The sequence below is a fragment of the Eurosta solidaginis genome, chromosome 2 (assembly GCF_040869045.1).
Source record: "Eurosta solidaginis isolate ZX-2024a chromosome 2, ASM4086904v1, whole genome shotgun sequence".
Taxonomy (NCBI): Eukaryota; Metazoa; Arthropoda; class Insecta; order Diptera; family Tephritidae; genus Eurosta; species Eurosta solidaginis.
The window spans coordinates 296,129,040-296,149,010 of NC_090320.1; the positions used below are offsets into that span (position 1 = coordinate 296,129,040).

Sequence of the window (19,971 nt, forward strand, 5' to 3'; positions counted from 1 at the left end):
AGGAACCAATGGGAAAGAATTTTAAACGAATGCAAAACAGTTGCTATTCAATTGAACATCTCGCCAAAGTTTCCGGACATTCGCAAGTGAAAACCCAAAAGACGTTCTGAAGATAATTTATATGAGATGATTACGGATGATTCAGAGTCTGGTTTTAAAAACAATACCTTCCTGGTGATCGTTGATTCGGTAATCACTGGCATTACTGAACGATTTGCCGCTATGAGACATTTGGACGAGACGTTTTCCTTTTTGTGGCAATTTGAAGACATGGATGAAACTACGATTCGGGCGAGCGGAGCAAAATATGTCGAAAAATACAAGTCGGACATTTCTCAAAGCTTAGAATGCGAAATAATCCACTTGAAACACAATTACGAAGAACATTTTGTTAAAGGTCTGTCACCATTGGAATTGCGAAATGCCATCTACATATGTTCAAAAAATATAGTATAAAATTTTCCCCAACATTTGTGTGCTTTACGTATGTTTTGCACTATACCTGTCACTGTAGCTAGTGCAGAACGTTCCTTCAGCGTCCTTTCAAGAATCAAAAACTTGCATAGATCGTGTTCATCTCAAGAGCGAGTTTCAGGACTTGCCACGCTTTTTGTTGAATCCGTTTTGGCAAGACAGTTAAATTTTGATATTATTATAAAAATTTTGCAGCGAAAAAAGCAAGTAAAGCCACTCTTTGATATCCTAACTTTCTATATTGAATAATTAAAATTTATAATCATCATTAAATTTATCAGAAATGTATAAAAATGTTACCAAATAACTAGAAAAGATTATTTGTAACAATATGTGGCTGTTAAAAGAGAATTTTATTTCTACGTTACAATAAAATAGCATAAATAGTAAATATTCTGTGTTAATTTTATTGTCAGCTCTAAGTCCAAAAATCATTTAGTTGATGTGGCAAAAATTTTGTTTGATGTAATCCATCAATAATGATTCATGAATGAGACGTCATTAATTCAAGTTAATCAAATGTATTAGTGGATTTTTTATAGGGGGCCCGTAAATTGTTTAGTCCCGGGCCTAGATTTTCTCTCTACGGCCCTGCTTGCAAGTATTAGTCACATATCCCTAAAATTTATTTATGCTGATTGAGAGTTGAGTTGGATTATGTGCCGTTTCAGAGAAAAAGCAAAAAGTTCATTTTATCGTTTGACTTATACTTTGGGCGATTGGTTTTTTATCCCAAACGACACTGTCTATAAAAGCGTGCAATCACTGATGTATGCTGACGACATTGTTTGTGTTTAGGGATGACCTAGAAGGTTCAAAGCGGTCATTTTAATCGTTCCCGAGATGGTCGGGCATGTACCTTAATGGTGCTTGTTACCGGATCCTACCGGATTTATATCCGGCAAAGGACCATCATCATCGATAACACGCCCTAAAGCCTTTGAGGACTGTCTTTATCGCAACAACAACGACAGCAGCAGTATTGGCAAATTGCTACCATTCAACGAACCCGTGACGTTGCCCCAGCTGCTCAAACTATGCCGGAGAGCGAGGATCTGTTATAAAAGTAACACTGCCTCTTTGACACCACTGCAACAACTGCAGCTCGAACACACCCTTCTGCTCTCTCGTTGCAAATTACAAAAGTTTTTTGTTTCACGGAATGAGGTTCAGTAACAATTGCTACAAGTAAAAACTTTTTTTTACTGGCCGAACACCAGCGTATTGCTGGCTGGCAACGGTCAAAAAATACTGCTGGTAACCATAGCAACGGGCGATCGGCGCTAGTCGTGCTCACACGTACTTGTTGTCAGCTTCGCGTTGATGAAAATCAAAATTTTTAGATTTTTTCGCTTGACAGCTGGTCTATTTGATCGTGGCCGACGTGATTGACAATCATTAGTGTGTTAGTTTTGTGAGAACGTGAAATGAGCAAGTTCGCGGAAGAAAAAGATTTTACGTTGCGGTTTATTGAAACATACGAATGCAAAGGTCGGATGGAAAAAAAAAAAAAAAAATTGCCAAAAATCAGGTTATTTTCTTAGTGGCTTAAGATTAGCATTTTATTACATTAAAATTTAATAAGTTACACAACTGCATACTCGAAAAAATTTCCAAAAATTTTTATGAAAACTCGCAAAATTTACAAGCAATAAAAAATCGTCATCCGATGGCATGGTTACGTCTTTAAGCTGGAGTCATTGGTGCCGTATGTCGTATCGCTGTATCCGTATCCCTAACGTAATCAGCTGTTTATCGTTACGACGGTAAACCAAAACCCAATTGGTTGGCTACGATACGGTTACGACCTTAGCGGCACCAATAATCGATTGCATTGATTCTCATAAGATTGGTCGAATCAGCTGTTATAAGGTTACCGATACGGTTACCGATAAAGCACCAATGCCTCCAGGTTTACGCTACGAATTTTCAATACAAATGGCGCTTGATGCTTTCTGCTTGTGTGGTGGCCGAGCAAGGGACAATCACCCGACACGCACAGGACCACCCGTTGCTATGGTTACCAGCAGCATTTTTTGTGCCGTTGCAGGCAGCATAAGTTCTGCTTACTCCAAACTGAAAAAAAGAAGCGAAAAAGATGGTATTGATCGTGAACGATACATATATGCTACGATTTGATTTCTGTTATTTGCTGATCCACCCTAGTAATTAATAAAACAACATTTATTTTAATTTAGAAATTCTTGTATATAGGTATTTGTTTTTTCTTTTATATTTTATACAAATTATTTTCTTTTACATATGAAATTGTTGAAATGCATTTTATGTCAGCAGATTACAATAAATCTATGTAGGCATATTTTAGTGAAAATCTTAAGATTAACTTAATTAATTATACATTAAAAATATACGCAAAAAATCAGCGAAAGTGAAACAATGCACGCATAAGAAATTATATATAAAAAGAAAATAAGATTACACAGCAGCACCAAGAAGTTCGTTGAATGTGCGCTATATGTTTCTATGGATGTACACAATACGCGGTGTCGGTGTAAGGAAACAACCTACATATGTACATATTTTAAAGGAGTGTTTGATTGCATTAAGTGAGCATCGATCATGCACTTTTGTACAAAATTTCACTAAACTGTTTACTATGTAAATAGTATGTACATGGTTCAAGATTATGCTATTTACGTATTATATATTTAATTAACGATTATGAATAACTCATTTGGATTTACCGATAATACAATTTTTTTTTTGCAAGTGAAAAAATATTTTATATACATATTTTATAAATATGTATGTACGTCTAATAACCAAATTAATAATATTTCATAGAAATTAGAAAATAATTAATTCCATTTACATTACATGGGCTTGCCATATTTGTCATGCACCAGCAGCACACCAATGCCGTGAGAATACAAGCTGGTCTCTTTTCAAGCGGCCGGCGACGTGCAGAGCAGCCTGTGAAGAACTTCTTGGCTTACGGGCAACAATCAGGTAACCACGATCTCAGATCGTTACGCAGCCATTTATTTTTCAATTTCACGATTTCATTCATGACCGCTTAGATAGTACGTTTGTATTTCGACTTGTTGCCGCTATCACAGTGTTTACGCGAGATCGTTGCTGAATCTTCATCATCAGAAGATTCTGGCGATTCCTATATGCGTTTGCTTTTTGGATGTATATATTTGCAGGATTTGCCTAGACGACAGTGACCGCGCATAAAAGCTTTACATAAGCCGCTGTTTAAATCTCTGTCTCTGCTGCCACCTCCGTTACGACTGTGCCCTCCACCGCCGCCTGAGCGCCAGTTGCCGCCACCACCACCACCACTACTACTGTTGTTATCTTGAAAACTGGAGCCTGTACGCCAATTCCCTCCATTGTTGTTTCGACTTTGATTGCTATTGCTGTTACTATTGTGATGTCTCATATTATTGCGTTCAAAGGCATTTGCCGATGTCATATTTGGTGGCATAACACGCGGCCCCATCATGCCCATTGGCCCAAAGCTGGGTCCATTATTGAAAGCACCAGGCCCTGGCCCATATTGTGGGCCGCCTGAATGCAGCTGCCATGGTGGCGCATTACATGCCGGTGGACCGAATGGACCTAATAAGTTTTGTTGTGCTACTGCGTTTGCAGTCATTGCACCCATTGCTAAAGCACCATTGATGTTGCCGCCCTGCCAAACTGGTGGCAGTTGTCCTCCGCCAACAGCAGCTGCTGCAGCCGCTGCTGCTCCTACTGCTGGTACTGGACGTGGCATTTGCATTTGCGCTGCCAGCATATTATTCGTGGCAGTTCCGGCATATTGTGGCATAAATCCGGGATATGGATTCACATTGTTTGCAGTTGAAGAATTTACTTGTGAATTTGTCATTTTGCCACCAGCAGCAAGACCGGTATTGGAGAGATTACTTTCCGCGTATTTGGGTGAACTTTTCGGCTCGGGCCATGGCATGTTTGTATAATCGCTTACCGCATCTGGATTGCCAGTTATATCTTCAAGTGGTATGACTGGTATGTCGTAGGAGAAATGTGGTTCCAATTCAGCTTCCGCGGGCGAATCAGGTATCATGCTGTGTGTGAAGTATAGTGCACGCAATGTTGTTTGTTCACGCTCGGCTTGCACTTTACGTTGTTTCGATTGATTACCATTTGGATGCGGTGGTACACCATCGACTTCGATAAGCGGTAGACGCCATTCAGTTTGCGGACGCATATTATCCTCATGTGTGAAACCGCGTCGCGCAATATTAATGGCATCGCGTTCACTATAGCGTTCCAAATTCTTCATATCCATAAAAGATTGAGGCTTTGTTACATTTACGCGCTCATTTTCGTCCAACTCAAAGTAGCGTATTTGCTCGAGGTGCTCCTGTGCGCGCCACGTTAACTTCTTTTTTGGACCTTTACGTCTATGTAGCATTAGTACACCTGGTGGTCCGTTCGGACCACAACCAGGTCCGGGTGGTTTAGGTACTTCATCTCCTTCGGGCACTTTAATTGAATTGGCATTGGCATCTTCCTCCGCATCACTACTGCCGGTGATATCGACTGAGCCGCCGACGACGTTAGTAGTTGTGTTGCTGGTGTCAGTAGAATCAGCATTGGTGCCAGTGTCCGTATCAGTGCCGGCACCACTATTGGTTTTATTGGCACTTTCATCTGCCGCCTTTTGCTCACGCAACACCTTTTGTTCAATATCTTCTTTAACCTTCTTCAATGGAATATCGTCGTCATCATCAGTGCTATTTCCGCCTTTATCGGCTCCATCTGAATCTTCTGACTTGTTATGCTCTTTGCTATCATTCTCCTTATCGGATTTGTTTTCTCCCTTCGAATGTTCATCCAATGTGTCTTGATAAAATTTCAAAGGAGTCACCTTTTGAGTGTCGGGACTGGTGGGTGTTCCTGGTTCACCGTCTTTGTTTTGTACAGGTGATTGTGTAATGGAGCGTTTACGTTTTGTTACTTTTTTTGGTCCTGTCGCCGCCGAGAGAGCATCAGAGAAGAGATTTGTCTCGACGAGTGTTTGAACTGAAATAAAAGAATTGGGAGAAAGGAGATGTAAGTTAGTTGTTTATATTTAATTGTCATCAATTATTAAAACAATTTAGGCATGTGTTTCAATATTCGCGGTCGGAGCTTTGGTTGCTAGTTTTTGCTTTGGAGGTCTTTGTGTAAAACTGGTTTTTACTTCCTGGTAGCTGCAAAATTAAATTATATTACTGTAGAATGTTTAATAATATTTAAAATAACGATACGTAGAAGAATTGCTTTTTTATTTTGTAGTGAGCTTGGGTCTGATCGGCTTTAGGCCGACCACTATTTATGTGCTGCTAAAAAACCTCCCCTTAACATTCAAGATAGTGATGCAGGCTCTACAGATTTTGGCCGAATTGAATAAAATCGTTCCAGCACCCAGAAATTCCGTCTTCGAACTGCCACGTACTCCCTTTTGTTCTGGGCTACTTTACCTCTTCACATCTAATCATGCCAGATAGGTAAAATCCTTTCTTGGACTTAATATCTATCAAAAGTCCAAGGAACATCTACCGGACGTCTAGCATTTGAGTCAAGCAGGCTACCTAATGCACGGTGGCACCTACACATTCGATTCTCCGACTTTCTTCTTGAATTAGTAGGAGACTTACTGTGCAACTGATACGAGAGACTGTATCTTCTTGAAAGTTGGAGGAAGCATACCCATGACAGCCGGTAAAAAAACAATACTTGACGCGATTTACCTCCGAGGAAATTTAGGCTGAGCTTCTCTTCCAGTTTGCGACGTGGTCCTTTTTAATTTTTTCTACAAATTGGGGGGACAGGACCTACATGTTTTATGCCGACTCCGAAATGCAGCTGCATTTTCGCTGAGAAGCTTTTCCATGGCAGAAATACACTCCTATTGTTTGCCAAGCCACGGCCAAGGGGCGACTTCACTTGGAAACTTCTCATTTAAAAAAATTTTTTAAATTGAGACTCGAACCTAGGACCTTCGATGTGGTAGGCGGAGCGCGCTACCACCACACCATGGCGTGAGCGACAGCCGGTTATAGGGGCAGAAATGTCTCGCCGTTTACCCGAACAAGGGTTGTTACTGTATAATAGTAATACTTTTTGCAGCGCTATTTTTTTAAATTTTCTTACGAATTCACGGACCTATATGTTTTGTGTTATCCCCGAACGGCATCTGTGTTAAGGTAGGTGAGATTTTGCTGAAAAGATTTTTATAACAGAAACACAATCCCAGGACATGACAAAATAGGCCAAAAATTATCATCACCACCTCAGTAAGGACTAGGAGAATACTCCTCTGCATTATCTGGCAGCTACGTAACTGTCGACGAATATAAATTCGAACTTGTGAAAGACTTCGCTTATCTGGGAACTAACATTAACCACGAAAACAATGAAAGCTTCGAAAGAAATCGGGGAACGTATCGTCAAAAAGTGGTACTTTGGACAGAGTAGTCAATTAAATAGTAAATTTTGCGTGATGAATGGCTCAGAATAACGGAGGGTGTCCGAAGAATAAGGTAAAATAAAAGTTCTTTAAAAGATGTATAGCTCCGCCCGTATTTTTATCGCGTTTATTGAAGGTGCTCATGATTAGAGCTGTAGGAACTTTATGCAGATATGATCGAGGTGAAAGAGGGTGTTTTGGCTTAGAAAGTATTCCTATCGGAACCTCTCATTTGAAAGCCCAGAAGGGGAGGGTCATCAGGAACAGGCGGTGGAAGACTTGATCTCCCTTTGTGCTCCAGAGAAACTGAGATAACAGGCGTGAATTGTTACGCAATTGTTAAAATCAGAAAAGCGCCAATAGTGATGGCTTGACCTACACCATTGGTTACATCTACATTTTATTTATGCCCACTTCGAATAAGATCTGATAAAGCTGTTGGATTTGAAAAATACTTGTCAGAGTCCGCCAAAGAGCCGCAGAGGGTCGACGCCGTTTTTACAACGGCTTCTACTTATGTTACTTGCCATAGACATGAACCTTAACCTACTGTATGGTATGCAAGAAACCTACTGTTGTAATGGCCGAGTTGTAAATCCCACAAAACTTGCCGAGTAGATTTTACATCAGAATCGATCAGGTTACGAATGAAAGTCGCAACAATCAATGATCTGCAAAGGTGAATAACTTAATAACTCATAGTTTTAGGGAGCGCACCTTAATAACTCATAGTTTTAGGCAGCGTACCTAAGGCACACCTTTGCCGGACAGAAGCATGGGTCGTTCCCGTGACGAAAAATAGAGTATACGATAATGGAAACTTCTTCTGTAAATGTATTATCATTGCAGTAAAATTAAATAAAAGTTCTAGGAAAAGTCTAGAAATAGGCTTTCGTAGCTGTACCGGTTAAAAATAAGATAGTTGGAAACTAGGCAAACCGAGACCATAGTAGAACTGTACGCGATGGAGTAAGTTGGGAAGTAGTTGCTAAGCGATGCACTGGGATGTCAGTTTTCAGCGGCGGTGTAAAAGAAGGCGTATGGAAGACAATTAGGTAATGAGGTAGAATAAGCAGCGTAGTCAAATGATCTAACTCTACGCAATTGAGAACGATAAATGCCAAAGAAGATGGCACATGCCGAAACGAAACGACGGAAAGCCGTTCCAATATACACAAAATATTTTTTACTTTTTATTGCTGAACAGCTCTGGAGTAAATGCTGTTGGCGGAAAATGGTCATTAAACAAGGTGCATGGTAACCTTCATAGTTCTAGCCACAGATCACTGAAGTTAGAGCAGATCGTTTGAGTTTGGCATAGAAATCTACAAATACATGGGTGATTGGAAAATTGGGCAAAGGTACCTCACGTATAAACGACATGTCTGCAGAATTACTTTCATCCTGCATGTCTCTGGAGTTGATTAAAGCAGAGTATTTGAAGTTAACAAGGTTGAATCTCACATATAAATTAAGTGTTGTAACTGCTTATCTTTGGAGCTCCTACTTACAGAGTTAGAAGCCTCTGAACTTTATCTGAATATATTTGTATTTTTAAAAAGCTTGCCACCGATTTTTCACATGATAAAAGTTTGGTTAATAAGATTGTTCCCTTTTCATTATGAGCAACTGTAATGAATAAGAAAGAGTAATCTACGCTGCAAGGGTGTACATTAGAGCGTAATACTAAAATAAGTTGAAAAAATGCCCGAGTTCGACTACTTCCACACTGAGATTTAAAAAATGAAAGGAATATTTTTTGCAGCACCCTGTAAAAACAGTGAAATTATTTATTTCTTTATAACCAATCAATGTGGTAAATATATTATTATTACGTAACTCGCCCGAAGCACATACCCGACCAAGTTCAGGTTTTATCAACGTTTCCCTAAAACCGACACCCTGTATTTCGAGCCATAAATCAAACAAACATGACGAATAGAGTAAGAATAGATTTAGATATCATTCGTGTATCATTAACTGTATAAGTAAATTACTAGAAAAATAATAAATAAATGTAAGGCGCGTTCACCTCCGAAGAGATTTTAGGTCGAGCTTCTCTTCCAATTTGCGTCGTGCTCCTTTTTAATTTTTCTTACAAATTGGCGGTACGGAATCTACTTGTTTTATGTTGACTCCGAGGCAGATGAGTTTTCACTGAGAGCTTTTCATGGCAGAAATACACCCGGAGCGCTTGCCAAACACTGCCGAGGGGCGACCCCGCTTAGAAAAATTTTCTTCTAATTGAAAAACCTTATTTCTAAAATTTTGATGTTGCTTTGCCAGGGGTGTGAACCCAGGGCATTCGGTGTGGTAGGCGGAGCACGCTACCATCACACTACGGTGGCAGCCTTCTTTTTAGTATTTTAGTATTTTTCACAGTGCAAAAGTGAAAATCGAAAAAAGAGAATTTCACAGGGTGTCGCAAAACACTCTTCAAATCCACGCACAATTTTTTCACTTAAAAAGTTGACAATTTGCCCCCCGCGTTCGAATACGCTTTTCGTGCAGATTTAAAACATTCAAACCAATTCTTTCAGCACCCTGTAAAAACAAGCGAAACTGGCTTTTTCAATATAAGTTATCTATTTGAACATTGCTTTAAGTGAGTGATACAATTGTTGTAAAAGTATTCACTCAGTGCACAATTCGGCTGAAGAAGTCTATAACCAATGTGGCTACGTCGGCTACTATCGACGTTTTCCGAAAAACGTACCACATATTATTCGTATGTAAATGCCTAAATATCTAACTTACTAGCTTCAGTATTTTTCAGTGCAAAAGTGAAAATCAACAAGTGTAACCGAACATTATATACTCAGCGTGTACTTCAATTGCACATTTCATTTCAGATAAATTACTTTTCTACATAACACGTGGCACCGCCCGTAAAAAAAAATGTCTACACATTAACTCTTACAATAAAACTTGATAACTGAAATATCATTGATTCAAAACTATTTTTTGCTAAGCTATAGCTTATTATTCTAGTCTACGGCCCTTTCAAAAATCTTTTATATAAAAGTTGCCGTGGTCTTTAACCGATCCCGTCCATTTTTACTAGAAATTTTTTCTGCTATAAGGAAAATATGTGTACATAATTTCATTACGATCCGTTAATTTTTCTTCGAGTTATGGCTCCCGAAACATAGAAAATTGCTTAGTCATAAAAGGGGCGGTCCCACGCCCATTTTTTAAAATTCGAAGTTTTTCCTATTTATTATTATAAATCCACTTGGGAAATGTAATAACATTGATATAAAGCTCTTTTTTGCAAAGATATAGCTTATTTTATTCGTCCACGACCCTTTTAAAAATCTTTTATATAAAATTTTTCTTCATTTCCCTATAGTAAAGGCAACCTCTCTGCCGAATTTTGTTACGATAGGTTTAACGATTTTTGATTTATGATTAATATCTGCAAAATTGATTTCATCACAAGTGGGCGGTGCCACGCCCGTTTTCAAAATTTTTTTCAAATTTTTATCATGAGTCTCAATATCAGTCCACATGTCAAATTTCAACATTCTAGGTGTATTATTTACTAAATAATCAGGGTTTTTGTGTTTTCCAAAATGTTATATATATAAAAATTGGGCGTGGTTATCATTCGATTTCGCTCATTTTCAATACCAATCTATTATGGGTCCAGATAAGCTCGTGTACCAAATTTGGTGAAGATATCTCAATATTTACTCAAGTTATCGTGTTAACAGACAGACGGACGGACGGACGGACATGGCTCAATCAATTTTTTTTTTCGATACTGATGATTTTGATATATGGAAGTCTATATCTATCTCGATTCCTTTATACTTGTACAACCAACCGTTATCCAATCAAAGTTAATTACTCTGTGTGCAAAGCACGCTGAGTATAAAAATTAGATACAGAAAACATTGAGAAAAGCACTAATTTGCTGCATTTACAGGGTATCGAAAATTTATTTTCCCTATTTTTTGTACCCCTCATAAGGTATGTAAGTCGTCAAACACGGGCACCTCATTTCCAACTTTTTTGACTATCTTAATCGTTATATGCACTTTTGTACATATGCACATACTTAGAGATGTTGCGAATGTGGCATTTCAGAAATCCGATGATTCGTAGTATTTTTAAGAAACCATAAGAGAAGACGCCCGATGCTTACATTTTCTGTAACTACGTTTATGTTCCGAAAAATTTTGCGTTGGCTATTGGACAATTAACTCATTACCAAAGGAAGTTATTGTCTCGGATTTTTGTGAATTTTTGAACGTTGCAATTAATAGAAACCCAAATAACCAATTTCAATTTCTTTTTCAGGCCAAAAAGCTTGAAGTGTGATAAATACCAAAAAACAGAATTAATATTTTATGTAAAAAAAAAAAACAACTCTGAAAGCAGCGAAGAAAAAGTTTTTCTAAAAAGCGACTAGAATGTTTTAAAGATTTCGCATCGGAAAAAAGTTATTCAAACATAGAAACTTGTGTATAAATTTCGTTTTTTCGGCAAAGAACTTTTACATATTGATTTGGATTGGCATTACCCTGCATTCAAAGCAACTAATTGTAAAGTAGCTCTCGTATGGTATGCATCTCAATCTATCTTTTTTCATGTAAGTAACCAGGGCCGAATTAACAAGTAGGCAGAATAGGCAGTTGCCTGGGGCCCTCGAAAAATCAAAAGACTTCTAAAATTTTCTTACAAACATAAAATGCTAGAGAGTGAAAGAAAAATATAATCAGAACTGAAAATATTTTTTAATCAATTGACCGTATTCAAAAGGCGACGACCGATGAATTAGACAAGGTTCCTAAAAAGGACATTTGCGACTCATTTGACAAATTGTATTAGCGTGCAAAGAAGTGTATTGAAGTAAAAGGAGAGTATATTGAATAATAAAAAAGAATTATCTCAAAATGTACACTGGTTGTTTTTATTTTGGAAAATTGCGGTTATTTTTGGAACAGAAGGTGTAGAAGCCTTCAACTCTATTTTGACTGCTATGCGTTCAGCGAGTAAGTCATTGCAAAGTGAAAAAGCAGATTTGAAAACGTGTGCTTTTTTGTACGGATCGTTAGGAGATTTTAGTTTCATTCCGAAGTTCAATGATTTCGAGGAAAAAACAAAACAATTATTACCTGGTGTAGGTTATACAGAAATCGTAAAACGTACTCGTCGTAGAAAAAAAACAACCTAATGACGGAAATGCTCCAGAAGTAGAATTTTCGCCTCGCGATGATTTTAGGACAAAAGGTTTCCTCGAAATCATCGACAATCTTCAAAGTGAAAGTATATGGAAGTTTCAGAGAGCTTTGCATTTCTCATCGACTTTTCTCTAAGTGGTGGAGATCTCCACGAAGCTATAAATAACTTAGTTATTTTTTATTCTAGAGAATTGGAAGAATTTTTCATTGAAATGAAACAATTCCAAAGTTACGTGAACTCCAGATACACTGATGCACAAAAAACTCATAGTCATTTGTATAAGATTCTAATGGAAGATCAATTAGCCGATGTATTTCCTACCACAGAAATAGCTCTTCGGATTTCTTAAATGTAGAAAAGGACATGTTTAAAATGTAGAAGGAAAAGGGAACGGATGTGAAAAAAGGGCCCCAAATTGATGGTTGCCTGGGCTCCGTTGAGTGTTAATTCGGCCCTGTAGTAACTGAACCCTAACGTAACGTTCACTCAAAACCCATTTTTTTTTTCTAAAATTGTAATGCTTTTTCGCCATAAGAATTTCTTCTTGAATTCTGTCCTGTATACATGGACATTTTCTTAGTGCTATATCGCAATGCGAAAGTAATTGTAAAGGTCTGGTATTTTTAACATGGAAATGCCCTATGAGTTGTAATTTGTCAAATTTCGGTTTAAAATGTACTAGTCTAAAATTAGTTCGAATGTGACCACATATATTATAAATAGTTCGATTACGGTAAGAGTAAATAGTTTGAATGCTACCGAGAATAGATATCATGATCATGCGACGAGAGTCAGGTCCCGTATCGTGTTATACGATCCGTTATCAAATTCAAGTTTTTAAATCTCAATAGCACTGAAATGGTGATTGGGATGATGTAATAAGTGAAGTAGTGGCTACAAGTACTTATTAGACTCATTGCATATGTATTATCATTTTTAGGAATATTTTGACCGATTCATATATATCGTTTGAGTGAAATCGGTTTTCGACACGTGATCGTATGACACGATACGGGAGCAGAGGGCAATGCGAATCAATTCGAGAAAAACTGTTGGAAGTTCAGGGTGTGTTCGAGTCGTTAAATAATAACAGAGGAGGGCAATAGCGCAGTGAAAATTTTTATTTTGCGTTTTGATTTGCTATTGATGATCAATAGATTGTCAACTTTTCATTCAACGACATTGTAGACACAGCCATTTGCAGAAATTGGGTATACAATCAAATGACACCATTCTATTCTGTGATCGGTCAGCGGAAACAGCAGCACATATCCTCATGGAATGCGACGCAATCTCTTGACGTAGGGCTGTTTTTGGGCTCGCCATGACCAGAGCACTCTCACATTCAAACCCTCAAGCCAATGGAACTACTAAGCTTCATCAAGGAAGTCGGCTTGGATGAGGTGCGGGGAAGATTTTAGGCACAATAGACTAGTGGTCGCAGTGCAACCTCAACGATTATCTATCTTATTCATGCAACGAACGCTTCACGTTGTCACAGCTGCCCAAACTTGGCCGAAGAATGTGTTGCTGTCATAAAAAGGAACCCCTGCAGTAAAAAATGCAGCTCGGATACAGCTTTAGTTATAAAAATAAATACTTGGTGTAATTTGCGAACAGGTTTATGGCGAGCCTCCATTCCAATACGCGTTGTGCTCCTTTTAATTTTCCCTAGAAATTGGCGGGACGGGACCTACATGTTTTATGTCGATGCAAGGCAGATAATTTACACAGAAGCTCTTCATGGCAGAAATACACTCAAGAGTGTTTGCTAATCAGTTCTGAGGAGCGACCAATTTTGTTTCTAATTGCTAAAACTTTTTTTCTAAATTTTGATTTTACTATCCCAGTAGTTGAACCCGGGGCAAATTATTTCACTTTTTCTCGTGTATTTTCGCATTCCAGTGATTGGCAGAAAATCCTGAGTATCTTTGCGATTTATTAAATACTGGTGAATTGTACTGTGAGCCACTGCGACGCAGTGTAACGGCGTTGTATAAAATCTGCCCCTTAGGGTCAAAAAAGAAGTTTAAAATTTTTCAAATTTTTTTTGTTTTAACTACGTATTAAATTATTTTCTTTTAAATAGCCCAACTAAAATCCCCTACTGTTTTGTCGCTAATCGGTTCGCAGCCCCACCGCAAGACATTCGTCTGATACCATTAAACACATGCGAATGTTCGCAATATCTCTAAAGCATAATTGCAGAGGCCTACCCACCCAAAAGGAAATTTTCAAGTCGAACAGAAGGTACTCCTACGCCGACTGGAGATTTGTAATAAAAACGGGATATATGTTAGGATCTAGCGCCTGTCTAATATTTAAATCAAACAAAATTGTATGGATGCTTGAAAGCTCCAAAACATGGTAGCTGGTAAACTTGTTTAAAAAATGTATCAACCTATGTTGCATGATCATTAATCTCGAGAAAAACCAACTCTCGAGATACATGATCAACCCTACATATGTATATTTGCGACGAGACATGGTATAAAGGGGGTGGTCGCCATTTTCTCACTCCAGTTGATATCCATTGTGCGCACTCTTTGCAAGTTGAACGATTTAACCTCTTGCATACATAATAAATTAAAACACGCTGTAGTTCATCGAAGCTTGGCTGAAGTCAAAGCATAAATCTACATACTATGTGTATATGTATTTAACCTCAAATAAATGCAAAGTTAAACGTGGCTCACCCTCATGAACTTGAAAAAAAAAAAAAAAAAAAATTGCAGCAGAAATTAAGTGCATACATACGTAAAAAATGCGGTTTACAAAAACAAACATTGTGAGTAAATTAACATGCATTTTTTACAGGGAATAACTGCAATGCAGCCACTGATTTTGCCTTCAGACTTTAAACTCTAATTTCTTAGGGGGGTGCTTGATTTAAGATTAAAAACACAGTAATAAACTTTCAAGTCGGAGCATTGCAAATTGGACATACTTAGCAACTAACGAATGTTGTTCAGCGCGGTAACCAACGCTATTAGAAGGTATCAATTTGCCCACCGGTGATACCGTTTTTCCAAAAAGCACATTTTCCTATTAGTTTGCCCATCCATGGAAAAAGTTACGCGATGAAAGGTATGGAAAAACTGGCCTTAACCCAAAACCCCAACCAAACAATGTATTACTATTAGGGCTCTCTTATAAAAAACTAAAGATATTAGCCAAAACCCTCCCCCCCCCCCCCCTTAACAAAACTTAACTTAGGGATGTTCGCCTTGAGATAAAAAAAACTTTGAGCCGAATCTGTCTTCTTCTATATATACTGTGACGAATATTAGTATCACTAAGCGATACTACCATCACTAAGCCGATACTAAGCAGTATGTACGTAAACAAATCAAATCATCATCTACACACATACATACAAAGCAACGGAGAAATACTCATAAACACATGTAATCATCAGCCGAAGTAGTACTCACATATACACACGCATATGCCTATGCGAGAGGCTATAAACTACAAATATGCATGTATAAAGCTAATAACCAAGTAAGAGATACAATTGTTCTAGAATACAGTTTCGCGAAATGACTAAACCTTAGGAGAAATGGATAAACGAGAAAACTGAGAGTATAAAAGCAGCGCAAGCTGAGTAATCAGGGATGTTTTGATTTAAGCACGCTATTGGTTGTGAAGTATAAGTGTTATTGCGAAGTACTTTCAAAGTAGTCTAATAAAGACATTTGCATTATTGAATATTGGAGTTATTTATTCAACAGTTTAGCGATTCGAACGTTAGCAGGTTTGTAATAAGTGGAATTCCCCTAAATTCGTTACAATACATATAAACGTAAATCTCTGTGTGTTGCCCGCCCGCCTGTATCTTCGAATGGTTAAAACGAAATAGCGTAAACATGTTTCTAGCTACATAACGTTAGCTTAATTTACAAAAGCCTTAACCAACAAATTTACAGGAGAAACAAATAAAATTTTATTTTTTCATTCACACAGAAATGGCTTTTTAAAACTGACATAACTCCGTTTTTAATGGTTCTAACTTTATAAAATTTTAACAGGGGGAGGATTTTAATATATCACACCTAAATCTGTCTTAAGTACAGTTTCGAAAAATCTGTTGGTTAGGGCCTTTGTGCCTCAAGCTAACTATATTTTTACCCGATGTCGTTATAGGCATATTTTTTCACGTTATTCCGGAAAGTGGGTCAAGGATGCGCGAGTTCTTTTAAATTTGGTACATAGATTTTTGCATAGGTCAAAATATTTTATCTAATAAATGGACAAGGACGCGACCGATTCTACAAAAAACTCGCAGTTTTTTACCTAGGTTAATATTTGAGAAACATTTTTTCCGGAAAATGGGCCTGGAACCGAGCTATTCCGAAAATTTTATTTTCTGAACGTTTTGCTTAAGAGTCCGGGGAGTGGACTAGCGACTGATCTATTCAAGAAAAACGCATTTATGATGCAATAATATCCAGCCCTGTGGCGTTCTGTTTACTGATATCGTGACCTTTAGACCCCATTGGTAACAAATCTTTCTGCAGCTTAGCCAGTAGTGCATGGTGTGGAGTCTGGTCATCAACCAACTGCTCAGGCGTTTGGCCACGGTACCAGACGTTTCAGTCATCATAAGCGGCTAATTTCTATCAATAATTACCTCTCAAACGGATCAGGCGGTTGGGAATATGCATGCTTTAAAATCTGGCATCGGGTTAACAGTCAACGCAGAAAAGATGAACCAAAATTCTTTTAAAATGTTGGAGATAAACCAAAGTTCAGCAGGATGCCTGCCAAGTCTGGAAGCTTTAACTAAACTATGCACGGGTGGCTTTAGCCATCTTCGTATGCGGCGGCCGACCTGCTATGGAGGACCTATATAAAAGTCCCAATAGAGAGAACATCAAAATACTTCACACGTACTTGTAGATGGGGAGTTGTTTGGTAAACACTTCAGAGAGTGCCTCAGCTATGAAAAGCAGTAAAGATTCAATTGGCTTTCAGAGCCATTCATAGTCGGCATAAAACAAGTAGCTCACGACAATTTCACATAAAAATTAAAGTAGCACCCAGAAAAGGAGTTAATAAATACTTAAAAAATTGTCCTTGACCTAAAAAAATTTGGGGTTTTATTTTAATTAGCTGCAAATTTTTCCCTAAAAAGGTTTCCTTTAACGTCATAGTTCGCTCCAAAAAAGGATTTACTAAAGGGTATTTCAAATGAGAAATGATAAGGAAAATTCTATAAATAAAAGATACCAAAAATACTAATTTTCTAAAAGGGAACGAGATTTGAAAAAGCTTGATAGAAGCCGGCCAAAAACCGAAACTTTAGAAAGCATTTCCGTATCCCTGAACTGGCGGTCCGTTCCAAAAAAAAAAAAACTCCATTGAGTGAACGGTCGACATCAATCCAGAAACACACGTTCCTTAACGAGGGAAGGGGGCAATGGTTCCAAAGGCCAAAAAAGACGAAATTCAGAACAGGGCCAGTGTATTTGAGAAAAGAACAAAGCGACGACCGAGTGATGTGTCACATTATCTTGGCTGGCAAAAACACCATATCTCAAAATGAAAAGAAAATCAGATTCTCCCTCAAAAACGCCCCATTTGAGCTTATTATGTATATGGGCGTTTTTTGAAACATATTCTAAGATGGGGCATTCTTCAACCGACTTCGAAATAGAACGTTCTTGAAGCAAAGACTGCTATAGGGCGTTGTTGAGATAAGGCGTTTTCAAAAGCAAAAAATTGCAAAAAGGAAACGATCCAGCACGTCCTCTGCCTGTGACCTGCGCTTAAAAGGCAAAGACTCTAGCTATAAGAAATGGCACAGCTATCAGATCTAAAAGCAGCAAGTAGTATACGTTCTAGAAAGCTTCTAGTATTTGCCAATAGGACAGATATATTTTATAACGTGGTCCTGCTTTCTAATAGGGTTTCTCAGTTTGGTCGTTGAGCGAATTTCTGCTAACACTATGGACTCATTCAGTTTATATATTCCTTACGGACCAGCCAGTTCAACCTAACCTAACCACTCGACAGTAGAAAACTAACTAAAAACAGTTCAAAATCAAATGAAGTAATATCGAACCGTGTGGTATCCCGAAACTTGTAATGAATGTCCAATATTAATTAAAATATGAATATCGAGAGAAAAATGCTGACCAAGGCTGAATATTTGGAGGTTTTTATTACAAGTTAATTAATTGAATTACTTTATCGCCCTGAGCTTTCTCGGGGCGCACAAGAGCGCTTCTGATTTTAAACAAATCAGTTCTGTCGTCCTTGGTAAGGGTTCTAACAGGGCATTGTTTAATAGGCACGCATGGTGCTAGAATAGGGGTAGCGACCTTCGGCTATTGTACAGAAGAGGATAGTGTCCAGCACCTTCTCTGTCATTGTCCAGCGCTTAGTAGGCGTAGGTTGGCCATCCTTGGTAAACCTTTTCTACATGACCTTGCTGAGGTCTCTAGCTGTGAAGTCAAGGCTCTAGCAAAATATATAAATTCCACGAAGTGGTTTGATCCGCTTTTGGCAGGGTAGGACCCCTACCCTTTGAGACCGTATAGGGTATTACAATGGGCCCATTGGCGGCCTAAGTAGTGAGCTGTTACCATAGTGTCCAGCTCAGCCCTCGCAACCTAACCTAACCTAAGCTTCCTTGAAGGCTTCAAAGTGGAAGTTTAATTGACATTCGCTATGAAACTTGGGTGAAACATAGTTTGTAGTCGATAGATGGCGCTGGAATATGGAGGTTTTCGGAAACCAATAAAAGTGAAAAGATTTTACTTAGGATATGAATGAGTGATGTCTGGAAGCCTTAAAATAAGCGCAATCTCTGTAAGTTATTTGCAAAACAATGTGAAACATTTATCCGACGAAGGTGACAGGCATAGCTTTTATCACTCCATTACGAGAAGTGGGCAATTGTACCAACTCCGAATAATCGTATTTTTTTGAAGTGGACCATGGACCAAATTTTTCCAGAAAAGTTTTTTATTGGGCGATTTGTTTGAAACTTGGTACCTATTTGCCTAAAATTAAAAAAAAAATATGTTCAGTGGACGCTGAACGGACCTCTTCCGAAAAATCTTCGAGTGGTTATTCGCAGGGATAGCTTTTTTCCTACGTTCATATTTGGAAAAAAATTTGTTCGGGGAAGTGAACAAGGGACGCCCTATTCCGAACAGTCTTATTAATTGAGCGACTTGCTTGAAATTTGATGCACAGATAGCTTTTTTGCATGGCTTAAGTTTACGGGGGACGGACGTATTCCTGAAAATCTTATTTACCATTTACTAAGCGTTCTGCTTGAAACTTGGTGCATGAATAGCTTTTTGTCTAGGTTAATATGTAAAAATAATGTGTTCCAAAAAGTTAACCAGGGACGGACCTACTCTAAAAAATTGTATTTATTCAGCTATTGGCTTGATTTTTGGTTTATAGAAAGGCTTTTGCCATGGTTAATATTTAGAAGAAAACATTGTTCCTGGAAGTAAAGCAGTTATCGACCTTTTCCAAAAAAAAAAATCCTATTGTACGATTTATTAAAAGCTTGGTGCATAGATTTTTACTTAGGTTAATATTTACAAACAAATTTGTTGCGAGAAGTGGATCCGGGACCGATCTATTTAAAAAACCAATTTGTTGAACGATTTGCTCGCCTAGGGTATTATTTAAAACAAAAATTTGTGCCGGGAGTGGACCAGGGGCTTTATTCTGTAATCAGATTGGAAAGGAAATGCATTTCGAAAGTTATCAAATCACATACATTTTTTCTCAAATCGCAATGAAACTTCTTTCAAGTCGAGTAACTAACAAGGACCCAAGGACGAACCTATTCCAAACAAGTAAGGAAGGCTAAGTTCGGGTGTAAATGAACA

The 19,971-nt window shown here is 38.1% G+C and overlaps 1 protein-coding gene across 1 annotated transcript in view; it reads right to left on the bottom strand.

Moving 5' to 3' along the window:
* Positions 1-2,657: 2,657 nt before the first annotated feature.
* The window catches only part of PNUTS (Phosphatase 1 nuclear targeting subunit), a 33,823-nt gene continuing 16,509 nt past the window's right edge, over positions 2,658-19,971 (bottom strand). The window contains exon 6 of the mRNA XM_067768634.1: positions 2,658-5,493. Coding sequence (XP_067624735.1) covers positions 3,608-5,493 — 1,886 coding nt within the window. The 3' untranslated portion in view covers positions 2,658-3,607. The remainder of the gene's footprint in view (positions 5,494-19,971) is intronic.